This window comes from Haplochromis burtoni, unplaced genomic scaffold (assembly GCF_018398535.1).
Source record: "Haplochromis burtoni strain Fernald_Lab_line unplaced genomic scaffold, NCSU_Asbu1 Contig_133, whole genome shotgun sequence".
In the NCBI taxonomy this organism is placed as follows: domain Eukaryota; kingdom Metazoa; phylum Chordata; class Actinopteri; order Cichliformes; family Cichlidae; genus Haplochromis; species Haplochromis burtoni.
In genome coordinates this window covers 1429801-1444754 of record NW_024582494.1, presented here as the reverse complement: position 1 = coordinate 1444754, position 14954 = coordinate 1429801, and the positions used below count along the sequence as shown (strand labels likewise).

The 14954-nt window shown below is 43.5% G+C and overlaps 3 protein-coding genes across 6 annotated transcripts in view; all 3 read left to right on the top strand.

Annotated features, from left to right (window-relative positions):
• The window catches only part of si:dkey-150i13.2 (mitochondrial carnitine/acylcarnitine carrier protein), a 7433-nt gene extending 3873 nt beyond the window's left edge, over positions 1 to 3560 (top strand). The window contains exons 4-10 of one of the 2 annotated variants that reach the window (XM_005930905.2): positions 63 to 190; positions 1850 to 1940; positions 2302 to 2419; positions 2547 to 2619; positions 2717 to 2826; positions 2997 to 3118; positions 3219 to 3560. In XM_005930905.2, coding sequence (XP_005930967.1) covers positions 63 to 190; positions 1850 to 1940; positions 2302 to 2419; positions 2547 to 2619; positions 2717 to 2826; positions 2997 to 3118; positions 3219 to 3281 — 705 coding nt within the window. In that variant the 3' untranslated portion in view covers positions 3282 to 3560. The remainder of the gene's footprint in view (positions 1 to 62; positions 191 to 1849; positions 1941 to 2301; positions 2420 to 2546; positions 2620 to 2716; positions 2827 to 2996; positions 3119 to 3218) is intronic. The other variant, XM_042224252.1, reaches the window with a different exon arrangement.
• A 25-nt stretch (positions 3561 to 3585) lies between these two features.
• tafazzin (tafazzin, phospholipid-lysophospholipid transacylase) lies at positions 3586 to 10190 on the top strand. Of its 3 annotated transcripts, none has more exons than XM_014336371.2 (11): positions 3586 to 5323; positions 6476 to 6602; positions 6947 to 7075; positions 7150 to 7195; positions 7285 to 7370; positions 7817 to 7897; positions 7977 to 8018; positions 8102 to 8164; positions 8335 to 8387; positions 8471 to 8548; positions 8768 to 10190. In XM_014336371.2, the coding sequence occupies exons 2-11, from the start codon at positions 6494 to 6496 to the stop codon at positions 8867 to 8869; spliced, it is 789 nt and encodes a 262-aa protein (XP_014191857.1). In that variant the 5' UTR covers positions 3586 to 5323; positions 6476 to 6493; the 3' UTR covers positions 8870 to 10190. The 3 variants fall into 3 exon arrangements, with proteins under 3 accessions (XP_014191857.1, XP_005930968.1, XP_042080187.1); XM_005930906.3 differs by having other exon boundaries at positions 6454 to 6602; XM_042224253.1 differs by having other exon boundaries at positions 3586 to 5333; positions 6454 to 6602.
• A 534-nt stretch (positions 10191 to 10724) lies between these two features.
• atp6ap1a (ATPase H+ transporting accessory protein 1a) overlaps positions 10725 to 14954 on the top strand; it is a 20335-nt gene continuing 16105 nt past the window's right edge. The window contains exons 1-10 of the mRNA XM_005930911.2: positions 10725 to 10882; positions 11552 to 11678; positions 12015 to 12089; positions 12179 to 12372; positions 12792 to 12832; positions 12965 to 13050; positions 13143 to 13292; positions 13652 to 13809; positions 13996 to 14046; positions 14247 to 14484. Of these exons, the coding sequence (XP_005930973.1) occupies positions 10755 to 10882; positions 11552 to 11678; positions 12015 to 12089; positions 12179 to 12372; positions 12792 to 12832; positions 12965 to 13050; positions 13143 to 13292; positions 13652 to 13809; positions 13996 to 14046; positions 14247 to 14484 (1248 nt within the window). The 5' untranslated portion in view covers positions 10725 to 10754. The remainder of the gene's footprint in view (positions 10883 to 11551; positions 11679 to 12014; positions 12090 to 12178; positions 12373 to 12791; positions 12833 to 12964; positions 13051 to 13142; positions 13293 to 13651; positions 13810 to 13995; positions 14047 to 14246; positions 14485 to 14954) is intronic.

Here is a 14954-nt window from a genome sequence, read left to right as displayed (position 1 = left end):
TGTGTGTGTGTGTGTGTGTGTGTGTGTGTGTGTGTGTGTGTGTGTGTGTGTGTGTGTGTCAGGGCATCCTTGGTCTCTATAAAGGCATGGGGGCGCCCCTGGCAGGTGTGGCTCCTATGATGGCCATCAGTTTCTTTGGGTTTGGTCTTGGAAAACAGCTCCAACAGACGGCTTCTGGAAAACCGCTCATGTTAGTTCAAACACACCCACACACACACAAACACACACACCTTCAGAGATCTGTGCATACATGAATGCTGCAAACATCGAACTGAAGCAACACTGTGAAGATGAGTGGAATAAAACTCCACAGTGACGTGACAGACTCATGAAGTCACACAGGAAACAGTTGCTTCAGCTCATTGCTGTTAAAGCTGCTCAATCATGGGGTGCTCTTACAGCTTCTGCTTTTTGGCTTCATTTTTGTTTAAGAGTGAGTTGGTGTGAAGTCTCATGTGTTGTTGTTCATCTGAGGCTGAATTGATCCAATGTTAAGACCTGCTTAACACCTTAGAAGTGAAAGAGAGCGCACTTTCTTTTTACCCCCGTCTGTGTTTGTAGGCTGGAGCAGACCTGTTACACATCCAGCTGTTTTTAAAATAGGCTCAACATCAGTAATGTGTAACTATCACAGCTAAAAGGCTAGATCCAACCATTAAACGTCACCTTAACCTTCAAACACTCCTCCAAAGCTTACACACTGTCGCTTGTGTGTTTCTCTATATATAACTCTCGCCCTGCCTCCCTTCCTTCTGTTGTCATTCGTTCATTTGAAGCAGCACGCCCCCTTCACACCCCCGTCCTGTTACCCTGACGTACATATGAAATGTTAAGCATGAGTTGGCGATCACTGGTAGCTTCTGTCTCACCTCTGAAGACTTTATAGCAACACAGTCAGCGTGTCTGTAGTTAAGTGAGCAGTACTACAGTATCCTGTGTTCAGAGAGGACCTGATATCCTTTGTTTCCTGGCACTGATGTTCCACTGGTGGCCATAGTTTTAATACTGAGCTCAGTGTGTCTACAGTACTTTTAATTAATTTTTACATTTTATTATTTAATTAACCAGGAAAGACCCACTGAGATTTAAAATCTCAGCACGTTGCACATAAAATTTGAGAAATTACGAAACATTATTGATCCAATAACGAGATGACTTCAGTTCAGGCTTCAAACTGCTCTAAACACTCAGTTTGTCAGTTTCTTTTCTACTCTTGGATCTGTATGATGTCATAAGTAGCAGTCTCATTTTTGGTCTAGAAGCCCCACCCACCTTTCAATCCAACCAATCAGAAAGCTATTTCAAGAAGAGAAGCCCTAATCCACCCATCATAGCGATCTGATCTCTGAATCTTCATTTATTGTTGTAAGAATGTTTTAAAGCTGCTCTTAAAGATGCTCATGTGTGGAGGTGTGTCCAAATACTCTCAGGTTTCCCCGTCAACACCCTACTGATGTGCAGCTGACTCACAGGCGCAGCAACAAGAAACTGCTCTTTGCAGACTAACTGGTGCAAATATTGCATCTGCAGCTACAGAGGCAGACGTTTCCCTCAGCTGCTGGTGGAGATTCAAAGCGAGCGAATATTCAAAAAATCCTGAATTGAAGTTGAAAGAATTCTGCAGCTGTGCAGAGATAGTTGTAGAAGCAGATGTTCCAGAGGGAAACAGCTGTTCCAAATACGTATAAGATGCTGTTGGTCCTGCTGACCAGGGAAACGAAAAATAATATTAATCTGGGTCATGGTTCATGATAACTGCCTGGAAGAGTACCCAGCTGTTACTGAGGTGGCTGCCTGGGAGTGAGTCTGACTTCTACACAGCTGAACTTCCATCACCTGCTCTGTTCAGGTACCATCAGATATTCCTGTCCGGCTGTCTGGCAGGAGTCTTCACTACAGTGATAGTAGCTCCAGGAGAGAGGATCAAATGCTTGCTACAGGTAAGTGTGTGTGTGTGTGTGTGTGTGTGTGTGTGTGTGTGTGTGTGTGTGTGTGTGTGTGCAGTCAGGTTGCTGTGATATAATTAGAATCCAAAGTAAACACTTGTTTTATGGTTGATTATAATTTACGGTGCTTTTTGAGAGCAAATGCTCTTCATTCACAGACACGTGCAGAAGTCGCTCTGCTCACATGTCCAGCTTTAAACATCAGTTGCGTAACTTTATTCGTGTGGTTATACCATAACCTGACTAGTTATAAACTAATATCCATGGGAAGCTTTAATCCAACACATATTTAAAGGCATGACTGAAACATATATTTATGTATTTAAGTAAATGTTGTGAAATGTGTGTTTTCCAGGTGCAGTCGAGCGGTGGAAGGTCCAAGTACGCAGGTCCGCTGGACTGTGCGGTCAGGCTCTATAAGGAGCAGGGGATCCGCAGCGTCTACAAAGGAACTGTGCTCACTCTCATCAGAGGTACGCTGCACTGTGGTTTGTGTATCTGTATGTTTGTGCGTGACAGTGTTGTGTGACCTCGAGCAGAGGAGCTGAGGTGACCCGAGGTTTAGCGGTGTGACTGTTTCTCTCTCCATCTCGGTCTCAGACGTGCCTTCTAGCGGTCTGTACTTCCTCACGTATGAATATCTCAAGGATGTCCTGACCCCTGAGGGTCAAAGGTCAGTATCCATTTGAACAGTTCTAACTCCTATAAAGACCAAAGATTTGTCAGATGCTGTAAATCTGTGCTTTCACTTCTCTCTGACTGTGTGCAAGTGTGTCTCAGCTCAGCACTCCCAGAATCCTCCTGGCTGGTGGTGTAGCCGGAATATTAAACTGGGTGATTGCTCTTCCCCCAGACGTGCTCAAGTCCAACTTCCAGACAGGTCAGAGCTGAGTCCAAGTGAAGCTAGTATTTTCATTTCGTTAGTAGATTTTTAGACCACATAAAACAAGGACACCATGACATCAGTCAGTGGTTTGTGACGTTTCCAGCTTAGCTTTATTATCTGGATATGATTAACACTGGATGGGTAAACTGTGTGTTTGTGTGTAGCTGCAGATGGGAAGTACAGAGGTCTGGCTGATGTCCTGCGAGCACTGCTTCGAGAAGAAGGACCTAAAGCTCTCTACAAGGGCTTCAATGCAGTTTTCCTGCGAGCCTTCCCAGCCAACGCTGTAACACTCATTCAAATATTAATACATGCTTATCTCACCCCTCATATCAGTACAGTGCACACGTGTTCATCATGGCTTTCTTCTCCTCTCTCCCTCTCAGGCTTGTTTTCTGGGATTTGAGGTGGCATTAAAGGGCCTGAACCTGCTCGCACCGAGCTGGTGAAAGACGACGAAGCAGTAACTGGAGATTTTCTCCCTCAAACAGTGTTGGTGAAATAAATCTAACGTGTACTTTTAAACTTTTAAAAATATATTTTCCAAAAACGTGGCGTCTGTCATTGTTCCTGAGATTGGGAGCAGTGGAAACATGTACAATTTGAGAGACAGCTTCTTCAGTTATAGAGTCAAATGGTGGGGAGTCCCAGATTTAAACCCTGTGGGAGTTTCCCCCCACAGAGGGACAAAGGACCCCCTGATGATCCTCTACCTAATCACATGAGCCAAGGTGTCAAAGCAGGTGTGGGTCACAATCAGCCAGAGTTTCGGATGAGCTCATTGTGAAACCTGGCCCCACCCTATCATGTGATTTCCTGAGGTCAGATGGCCCAGGATGTGAGTGGGCGTTAAGGCGTCTCAAAACTGAAAGTTTCAGCAAATCTTCAGGTCCTGTTGTTTACAAGTTCCAGACCTTTTCTTCTTCTTCTTCTTTTTCACAGCAGATCATCTGCCTTCATCTCCTCTGCCTTTGCATCCTCTTCTGTCACACCGACTCTCTGCCTGTCCTCCTTCACTACATTCATGAATTGTCCTTCTCTCTCACTGCCTCCAAACATGCCTCCCCCCTCTCCTCTTGCTTTGTCAGTAGTAGCAGAGTTTCTCAGCTGCTCGTATGCACCAGTGCAGTCATAATAATTGTACGTGTGTCCAGTATCCTGGTATGTACCCTGGAATGTGAAGTACATGCTATTTATTAGAGAGAATAATAGAGTGTGAATGCTACACAGGCACAACTAAGCTCCCAAACAGACATTGCTGGATGGTGATGAGATACCAGCATCAGTATTTCTTCAATCCAAGTATTTAAATAGATGACGTCACTTTGCTAGACATGGAATTGCTTTAAATGGGCCACTGGCCCACTGCAGGGGCAAAGGGCTCCATCTGCATTTGTATATGAAGCCTTTGAAGAGATCATGTTGCCTCTGCGAGACCTGAACAGGAGTTGAGACCAAACAAATACACAGCAGAAATTATGCAAATACTGTTGCCATGACGGAGCACAAGAGGTTTTTTTTCTTTATGGTCATTTTAAATAACAAGCAAAACAGACGATAATGATGAGACCAAAAATGTTTGTATGGAATCTAAAGATTGCATTGAACAAAATAAATTCAAATATAAACTGTTTTTACTAATTTCATTTTCTAATTCACTGAAAAAATACAGACATATTCATGAACATGCACTGTGGAAAGCTGTATTTTTAATTACTATTGTGCGTACGTTTCACATGTGAAAATCTGTGAAAACTTTATTTTACCAACAATTTTTAAAGATCAAAACATCACAAGAATATATAGGCCTGCGGACATGAATACCACGGTCAGCCGAACATTTAATCTTGACCTTCATTGTCAATAGACAATGTGCATAGAGCCGTGCTCTGTGGCATCAGTGACAGCACAAAGTTTCTCAAAATCACACACTGTATGTGTATATCCTAAAATAGCACGTTTTACAGCTTACAGAGGCCTAAGACTTCAGCCAATCATAAGGTGTAGAGTTAATAAAACATACCATTTTAACATTCATTTCAACATTTCATTTTCGGGGCTTTTGCAGTTTAGTATTATTGTAATAACTGGCTACTTCCAGATGTTGTATCCTGATTGAATACTAAATGAGCCATCTACATATGTTGTATTTAATTATTATTTTCTTACAGAGAAGGTCCGATTAAAGAAAAAACCCGTCACCTTTGGCCTACTTCCCAGACTCCGTTACCCATAAAACCTCGTTTCTCATTGCTGAAGAGGTTGATGGACTACATCAAACCCGTTTAAAGGAAATAACAGCGTCTTGAAGTCGTCTTATTTTATGAAGCGTTAACGTGTTTGAAAGAAACATAAATATAAATTGCGCGCATCTGTAATAAACAGGGAAAACGTAAAGTTTAACCGAAAACTACATTACCCATAGTTCAGCGCGTGATAACAGCTTCCGGGGTTGGTGACCATCAGCCTGTTAGCAGGAGACAGGAGAAAGGTGAGGAAATGTAAGATGTGGTGATGTTTGCAGCTGCCGGAGTTGTCATGTCTTTAAATGTTTTTATGCAGTTTCAGAAAAATTAACGACGAAATTTTTTTCTGCATTTCTGAGGAAATAAAACCCGTTTTTAGCTAATCTGACATAATGTGAGTGCAGCTGCCGAGCACCGTTAGCTGAGACAACACTCCTTTAACATTTAACTCAGATGAGTTAAAATTTGAACTATGAACTTTTTCGTTGTTTTCTTTCATTATCACGTCTCTCAGAAGTCAGTGTGCCGTAAACTTTGGCCAGGAGCTAACAGGCTAACGTTAGCCGGCTGCTCTTCCTGCTCACTTCATCCTAAAGCTGCGTGCTGTGTGAGCTAATGCTGTGAGACATAAATATAACCACGTGGAACCTATTCAAACTTAGTTTGGTCTCTTATAGACAATACAAAGACTCCAAAGACACAACTTTATAAATTTGGTTCGTTTTAAGTTTCTTTTGATTTTTTTGTTTGTTCTTTACTTACCTTACTGTTTCGCGTGGCTACGGTGTCCTAAAGGTCCAAAACATCATTTCAACAGGTTTTTGTTTTATTTTTGCATAGCATAAAACTCTAAGATGTACTCGAGGACACACGTTGTTCGGATAAACTGTAGTTGGCAGTGGCTGAGATACAAAAACGACAGTTTTCAGATAACTTTTTGTTTCGTAGTTGGGTTTAAACCTCAGAGGTCTGAGTCACCATGCAGGATTTGACCGTATCAAAGTAAGTTCAGGGTTAACCCTGAGGTGTGCAGACAGGAGCATGTTGAGTCCTCTTTGAACATTTTCAGTGCAAATAAAAATCCTTACAGAAACTATACAGGCACTCACATGGAGTTATTATTATTATTATCATTATCGTTACATACGGTTATATGTGGGAAGCTGTTTTTCTTTTTAATCATATAACACATGGAGGAGTTTGCTTTTCAAACGCAGCAGACAAAATGTTTTGTTGACAGGAAACAGAAACCAAACAAATAAAGTTGTTGCTTTTAATGAAGATTACGCTCTTACAGTATGACAGCAGGAGTTTGGTTTGAGCGCCACCTGCTGTCTCTGTCATTCAGCCTCCCCCTGCGTGGCTTTGTGTTCAGGTGAGTGTGTGTGTGGATGTAGTGTCAGCAGAGCGCCGTGATGCCCCTGGAGGTGAGATGGCCGTTCCCTCAATGCCCCGCTCTGCCGTGGAGGGTCTCCAGCTCACTGATCATGGGCATGGTGGGCTCCTACTCCTACTTCTGGACCAGTAAGTTATAAGCTGAATGATAACTTGTACACTCTCGCTTATTAGCAGCAAACTGCACTTCTTTAAAAAGAAAATCAAGTCCCTTGGTTGCCTCCAACGGTCTCTGGGTGTTTATGCTCAGTGAGAGCATGAGTGACTGAACTGTACTGTTAACTAAAATACACAGTACAGCACAGAGTCCACACGAGGACGAAGATAACAGTGATGTGGCTTCACAGAGGAGTTAGAGGGAAAGCGAGCTGCTGATATCAACAAGAAGAAAGCAAATTTTACGTTCATCTTAATTTTCTGGATGTCACTCAGAGAACCTTCGACTGATCCTGCCTCCTGCTCTTCTTCCTAAGAGTACATGAACTGTCTGACGGTCCACAACCACGAGGTTCTGTTGAACCTGGTTGACCAGAGGCCTTCGGACACGCCCCTCATCACTCTATCCAACCACCAGTCCTGTATGGATGATCCGCACATCTGGGGTAAGAGCAGACACTCGATCTGAAATCTCACTGCTGGTTAACACTTGGATGGTAACGGCGTGTGTTTGCGGCAGGCGTCCTGAGGCTCAGGCAGCTGTGGAACTTCAAAAAGATGCGATGGTGAGCTTCATCTCGTTTCTTCTGAGCTTCAGCCTGTTAATGTTTTAGAAGCAGGGACGTGTAATTTTCACTTACCTGTGATTGGACAGGACACCTACAGCATCTGACATCTGCTTCACTAAAGAGCTGCACTCCAGGTTCTTCAGCCGAGGGAAGTGTGTTCCCGTCTGCAGAGGTAAGCCCATCTGAGCGCATCACACCACATGAGCCAAGTATCCGAGCAGAAGTCTGAACGTCGGGCTTTTTCTGTTTCAGTTTGTTGTCCTGTGAATGACAGAAAACCTTCAGCAGACGTTTTCTTTTTCTTTCTTTCCATTATTTAACAAGGACAAGACATGAACACAAGTATATCAAACATACTGTAAACCTGGCTGATTATAGCAAAACTGCAAATTTCCACAGTCATGCAGCCAGTCGCATTAAATTACTAATAAACTAATAACATAAATATAAGAGAAAACAAAAAGCCTTGACATAATAGACAGAAATGAGTGAGGAATGCTCACAGACCTTAATAGGACAAGTCCATGTAGACTCTTACACGCAAACAGGCACACTGACATTGTTACATGATATTATTTAAGTGATCAAAACGTGTGTAAAACCGTTTTGTGTCTGTAGGTGATGGTGTTTACCAGAAAGGAATGGACTTTATTCTGGAGAAGCTGAACAAAGGAGAGTGGGTGCACGTCTTTCCAGAAGGTCTGTGAACCTCCTCCTCACATGTCGTTATTTTTTTCTTACTGTGAAAATGAACTCTTCTTCTCTGATTTTATTTCAGGCAAAATCAACATGACGGAGGAATTCATACGTTTAAAGTGGGGTGAGCGCAGTTTGTGCGTCTCTGTTGGAGCAGATGTCGTGCTGTGATCATCAGTGTGAATATTTGTGCTTCTGTGGTTTTAGGTGTTGGTCGGCTGATAGCGGAGTGCTCGCTTAATCCGATAATCCTGCCGCTCTGGCACGTGGGTGAGTGACGCTCCTGTTATGGCTTCAGAATATCTCAGACTACAGATTAAGATGTCACCACAAGACATTAGCAAGGTAGCAGCAGTCTGATGGATTAAGGTCGGCGAACAGCGCCACGCAGTGATGCAGGTACAGAGGAAACGCATCACTTCTTCTCTGCTTCATGTCAGGTTTGAGCGACGTGCTGCCCAACGTGGAGCCCTACATTCCTCGCACGGGCAAGGTGAGACGCCTTGAGTCTGACTCCAGGATGTGTTCGGATCTTTGAGGGTTTTTTCTTTTTCAACATATTTCGTTGTCTTCCAGAGAATCACCGTCCTCGTGGGGAAACCGTTCAGTGTCAAAGATCTCGTTGAAACCCTCCGAGCTGAAAACAAGAGCCAGGTGAGCACGGCTTCATTTAAGGTGCTGTCATGAAGTTCGCTGACATCAGCAAGTAAAAAAACAACAAAAAACTTCTTCTGTCAGATAAAACAGGAGGTTTCAGGACGTCACCATGAACACCATGATTGAATCCTAACTAACTCTCAGAGATTTCACTTTCTCAAATGTAGAAAGTAATTATAACAGATACTGAATGTACGTTTCAAATTTTCCCCTCAGTTGGAAATGCGGAAGACCCTGACGGATTTCGTCCAGGTGGAGTTTCGGAGCCTGAAAGCCCAGGCCGAGGCCCTGCACAAGCAGGTAGAGACCAGATCCTGAGTCCTAGCCGTCCTGCGTTTGCCTGCAGACACTGGTCCTTCACACATCAGCCCTGAGGATAACACCCCATGTACAGAGAAGCTCCCACACCTCCACACGGAGACATCACTGAGCCTCAGAGTGTTTCGCTGACAGTCGTAAACGACTGTAACTTTGGATGCAACAAACTCATTTTGTAATTCAGTTATTGCTTCAAAATCAGGTTGGTCCACTGCACACCTAAACAGGACGAGTAGCACTGCAGATGTATGAATGATTGATTACATATGAATACATGGTTTCTCTGGGACCCTTTATAACCAGAAGCCCTCAGGAGAATTTCTTTTACCTCCTTGGTATCAGAAGGCATTTTGATTTTGATGATTCAGCTTTTCATGTCATCCAACTTTGAAGTCCAGAGCAGCAGCAGAAGCTGGTGTTGAGTCTGAGGAGGAGAGAGGAGGTCGGGTGATGGATGGGCGAGTGAAGGGGCCACCTCATGACCTTTGTGTGTGTGTGTGTGTGGGGGGTGCGGTGAACAATAGCCTTGAACTTTGTTTTTTTTTCTTACTGGTGAAACACACAATAGATCTCAAAAAGGGCAGCAAACCAAGACTAGTTAACCAAGTCCCAGTTACTAGGGTGAGCACCTGGTGACTGCCTGGCAACCACCAGTCACTATGTATGAATAAGTATTTCCGCCAGGCTCTAAGTAACAAGGAGGTTTCACCTAGCAACAGACAGCAGCTGCTCACCGACGGGTCATGGAGTGCAGGTTTTATCTGGTAACTTGTCAGTGTGGGAGAAATGATCCTGCTCTGATCGGGCTCTGCACCAGCTGAATGCTTTTCTCAGTTTTGCTGAATTGTTCAATTTTGATGATCTGTTTAATAACCAGTTCTTTTTTCCTTTAAGATGTAAAGCTGCTGTTGTTTAAACTACTAAATATTAGTACTCATCATGCTCCTCTGTGCATGAGGAAGTCAAAGTGCTGCATGCCAGATGTTTGCAGCTGTTATCAGAAAGATGCTCAGGCAGTAAATGATTGAGGTAATCGTACTGTTATGTTTGATCATTGGATTGCTCCTTGCTGTTTTTCAGTCATCTCTTAGTTGTGTTGATAATTTTCTTTTTCAATCAAAGTTTTCCTGTTAATCCTAAAACCCCTGAATGCTGCCCCATCACCGATGTACATAACTTATTTTATCACAGAGGACAAAAAGGATTTTATAAGGGACAAAATCTGTGCTAATTTTATAAGTGTATCGCCTTAATGTGATTGCCACTCTTTCCTATACTTGATGTGAAGTCCAATAAAGAATCTGACTTTTCTAAGTTTGAATTTGTTCCATTTGTGGTTCATCTTTAAACTCTGCACCAGTCTAACAGATCCACGAACAGTTTGGTGGCATTATGAGTGCTTAGCAAACCTTACACTTTATGTAGACAAAGTGTACATTAAGCCACTAAAGATGATCAGTTTATGCTAAATCGTGAATGTTTCCATATTTTTGCAGAACGTAATTTTTAAGATGTTTCTTTGAAAAGTTAAATATTCTCACTTTGGATGATTAATTGGACATGTTGAAGGGAATTACGGTTTCCAATATATCTGTTACAGTAAATAATACTTGTATTTGTATTTAAAAAAAAGAAAACATTTAATAACATTAAATGACATTGAAATAATGGTATCACGTGAACAATAAATCATGGTTATTTGCCATTACTACATTGTGTCTAATATTAGCAAAATAAAACAACACAAATAATAGAATATTAAAACGTTGATACATTTGAAGTAAAAAAAAATCCTTTTTCACGTCCGCCGCTGCGCCGTCTGGTCACGTGATCTGGTCAAGTGATCTCGTGGAACGTCACGAGCGTGCTGTCAGAGGCTGTAAAGATGGCGGCGGGGGCACTGCAGCGGCGGCGCATCACTGCGGCTGTGGCCGTTTTTCTCGCTTTATTGAACGTGTTGAAGCTGGCTAGCTGCGACGAGCAGGTGCCGCTCCTGCTGTGGACCAGCAGAAGGTACGTAGCCGTGAATTTTTACTGATTTTGGTCCCGTTTCCGCAGCTCCTTCTGCGACCTCAGCGGCTAACGGTTAGCCGTGAGAAAAACAGCGGACAAAAGCTACGTTCTCTGCTTCGTCACCACAGTACACGGCCCGGAAAACGTTTACTTTGAGCGGACTGGCTGAAACACGAGGTTATGTCAGAGAACGTGACATGAGAATATCCTGCAGGCCCAATGAGTGACGGGTGCAGTCCACCTGACAGCTAGCAAACACTCCTGCATCTGTCTGTGCTGCCTGACACACAGAAGACAGAGCAGCATGTGTTATCAAAGGCTTTCATACTGTAAAAACGAATACATTATGTATTTGACGGCCTTTGATGAGGGTCTTCGGATGTGAGAAGTTCACATTGTGAAGTGCTTGGGTTTTTCTCCTGTTTTAATAATATTCAATCATCTGTATCTGCAAGAAAATCAGGAATGTGCTCTTTGACGTGATGCAGGTTTATCTGCAGATAATTTGGTCCTCACTCATTAAAGGCGTATAGGTTCTTGCAGATGGTTGAAACGACAATAATAAAACCGCTTCACTGTGAATCCATCAGATTCGGTCTGGTAGAGGACTCTTCTTGTTATGTAGCAGCACTTCATGACTCCTCCACCTGTGTTTGGTGTCTCCTGCAGCATCTCCCTGCCAGCTCAGGCTCCTCCAACAGCCGGGCACATCGTTGGGCAGCAGCAGCTGGCCTCCTACCTGGAGAAAGCTCTGGACGTCGGACCACATAACGTAGTCCTCTTCCTTCAGGACAAGGTAAACCCTCACGCTGTTGTTGAGCGTCCTTGATTTTTTTTTTTTTTAATTTCTTCTGAGGCACTAAAACTAAACACAAGCACAAATGCTCCTCGTCTCGTTTGCTCTTGTATGGCCCCGTCCCGTTCATGTGCATGATCATGTAGCCTTTTCACATTTATCAGAACTCTTCAAGTTTTGGTATTTCTTTATTTAATTTGGTCAAGACTTTTAAAACTAATGGCAGACGGCCTCACAGGTCAGCAGTGTTTGACTGAAGGTTAAAACCGTCACAGTTTGTCTTTGCTCTCTGTGGTCTAAAACATTTGACTCATTGTTTTTCCTCTCGGTCTTCAGATGAGCATCGAGGACTTCACCATGTATGGAGGAGCCTTTGGAAACAAGCAGGATAATGTGTTTCCAAACCTGGAGGTATTATCACGATGAAACAAACCAAACAGAACGTTTCCGGTTTACTCTCAGGTGTGTGTCGGTCACTCATGGTTTTTCTTCTGTCACAGGGAGCTCTGATGTCATCATCCTCCTCTCTGGTTTTACCTGCTGTTTCCTGGCCTGCATCCAATGCAGTGATTGGCCAGCTGCAGGACCAATTGGACACCTCCCCTCTGTACATGGACCCTGAGACGCTGAGCCAGCTGAGACTGAACGCCTCGTCGCCTGCTCTGCTCGTGTTCAGACTGCCCTACGGCATCGGGTCTGTTGACTGTTCAATAATTAACCGTTAATGGGATTTCCTGCTGTAAACATTTTATACTGCCAGTTACTTTGTGACAAATGATATAATCAGTCATCCTCTGTCTTGGACTGCAGCTGGTAGTTTTGCTCATTTTGAGCTCAGTGAACTGAGTTCACATAGAACAGCTGTGGTCATGTCCTCCACAGACTTTGATCCTGTTATAATGGTTTCTAAATGGGCCTTGATGTCGCTGTTTGTACGTTTTCTAAAAATTGAAATTCAATTTCTCAAACGTCGCACGGTAAAGTTAAAGAGGTAATTTTCTAGAAGGGAAATAACCCACACACTTCATCTGGATGAGCTTTAAAAACACTGAAGCCTCTCCTCCAAAGACATTAAGACTCATCCATCCTTCCTGGCCTCATTTGTCGTTTCAGAGCTGATCTCTTGTCAGCGAAAGAGATTCTCAGTGGAAACGGTGAGTCTGTTTAATCTGACCCAGTGACTGTGGAGCTCAGACTCTGAAGCATGCGATTCTCACAATCATCTGTGAGCTTTTTATTTGCCATCTTTTCCTGTGACTGTTTTCTCTATGACGCGTGTTTTTCAGATGAAGTGATTGGTCAGGTGCTGAACATCATGAAGTCGCAGTCTGTTCCATATACGGCTATCTACACCGCCCTGCGGCCCTCCAGGGTGAGTCCGAGTCTCATTCAGAAACATTTATACATGTTTGCAGCCATTTGTCATACCTGCCCCCCTCCCTCCATCTTTCTTTTTCTACACAGGAGGCAGCGTCTCTCTCTGTGGAGGCCGGTCTGGGTGGGGGGCGCTCGCTGCTGCAGGTCAGAGGGGGACACAAGGAGAGCGGTAGAGAACGGGAGAAGCAGCTGAGGACCCAGGAGAGGGCTGAAACGTACCCACCCGTCGAGTTCAAGGTGGAGTCACAGATACCTGAGCAGGACTTTGACTCTGCTTCCTTAAATCATTTCTTATTTGTAATCGTGATTATTTATTCATTTGAACTCTTTTTCCTAAAGGCTGTTTTCTGTTTCACTGTAAATCCCACCAACAACAAACTGTTGCAGAGCAAAATCAGAACTTTCAAGTCATGAATGAAGTTAACGTGCTGACATTGACACGATGTTGGATTTGCAATAAAAATCCAGAATATTCTCAAACTAATTTGAAACTTGGGTCGGCAGCTCACAGGGTGGCGCTGATGTCAAAGATGTTGTGGCAGAAAATCCAGATGCCATTGTAAGGAGAACCTTTCTGTTCACTGGTTATTCTGCAGGAGGGGGAGAACAGCTGCATCCTGCTGTGGGCTAAAAGCCTGTCGGTGAGCATCCTGCGCAGCGGTCGCTGGGAGGAGCACGACCTCACCCCGTCCACCTTTGGAGAAGGCGTCACCCCCAACCTCGACGGCTCAAGCTGCGACAAAACCAAAGCCAGGTGCTTTTTACCTGTGACATAATGCAATATGTAAAAACAATCATTCATTTTCATGCTGTGCTGTGAATATCACTAAGCTCTGACGCCGCTCAAACTGGAGTCTGAAATTCAAATGTTTTAAAATGTTTTGTTTTTCATGAAATGCTGCTGCAGGTGTAAATTTAACGTGAGTTTTTTTTCTTTCAGTTTGGTTCTGAATTATAAGAACGTGCTGAACCACCGCAGCTTCAAACTGATGTAAGTGACCAGGATTTTGGTCCCCAAAAGTGTAGTAAACTTCCTGTTTCTGGTCCCCATAAAGATATGAATACACGCACACCCATATGCATTAATATATTATATCTATGCTTTTACATTTATCAGTCCTGCTGCACTCTTGAAAACTTCCTGTTTTGCTGTTAAAGATATTCGATGCTCTGCTCGTTGGTGTTTTTCAGCTTTGCTCTGAGTCAGCGGAATTACAAGGTGTCGGCACGGCGCTGGTTCACGCTGGACGCCGTGGAGCTAGAGTACGACGGTACCAAAGCCACGTTTAACGGCAGCAGGAACATTTACGCTCCCGCCGAGTACTCGTACCGCTGCGAGTCCGTCACCAACTTCCAGTGGCCGCTGCTCGTGCCGCGCACATCCAAAGACCCAGCCAATCAGTGGAGGGTCTCCTTTGAAGACTTCCAGGTAAGATTGTTTGGTCTTTGGTGATATAATAAAAATCCAACATAAGATGTCAAGTGTAAAATGGTTCCTCTGTTGGATGTCTGCATGTGCTGACAGCAATGAGCAGAGCGACTTTCAGACCATATTAATTATAATTGCAGAAGAATACTGGTTTGAACTGGATTATACTGGTTTTATAACAGCTGGAAGCTAAAATTACAAATGAAATAAAAATATTAGCACACTTTATTTGTAATGGTGGCCGGCCTTCCTGCCGTCTGATAATAATAATAATAATACATTTTATTAATGAGCGCCTTTCAAGTCACCCAAGGACACTTTACAATAGGATAAAACACATAATACACACTCTGAGCTACAGAGTCACTGTAGCCACTTCTTGTGTCTTGACACAAGAAGTGGAATCCTTCACTGCGCACATTAACGCTGTGGATAAAAACATCAAGTTCACCAGGGAAGACACAAAGGAC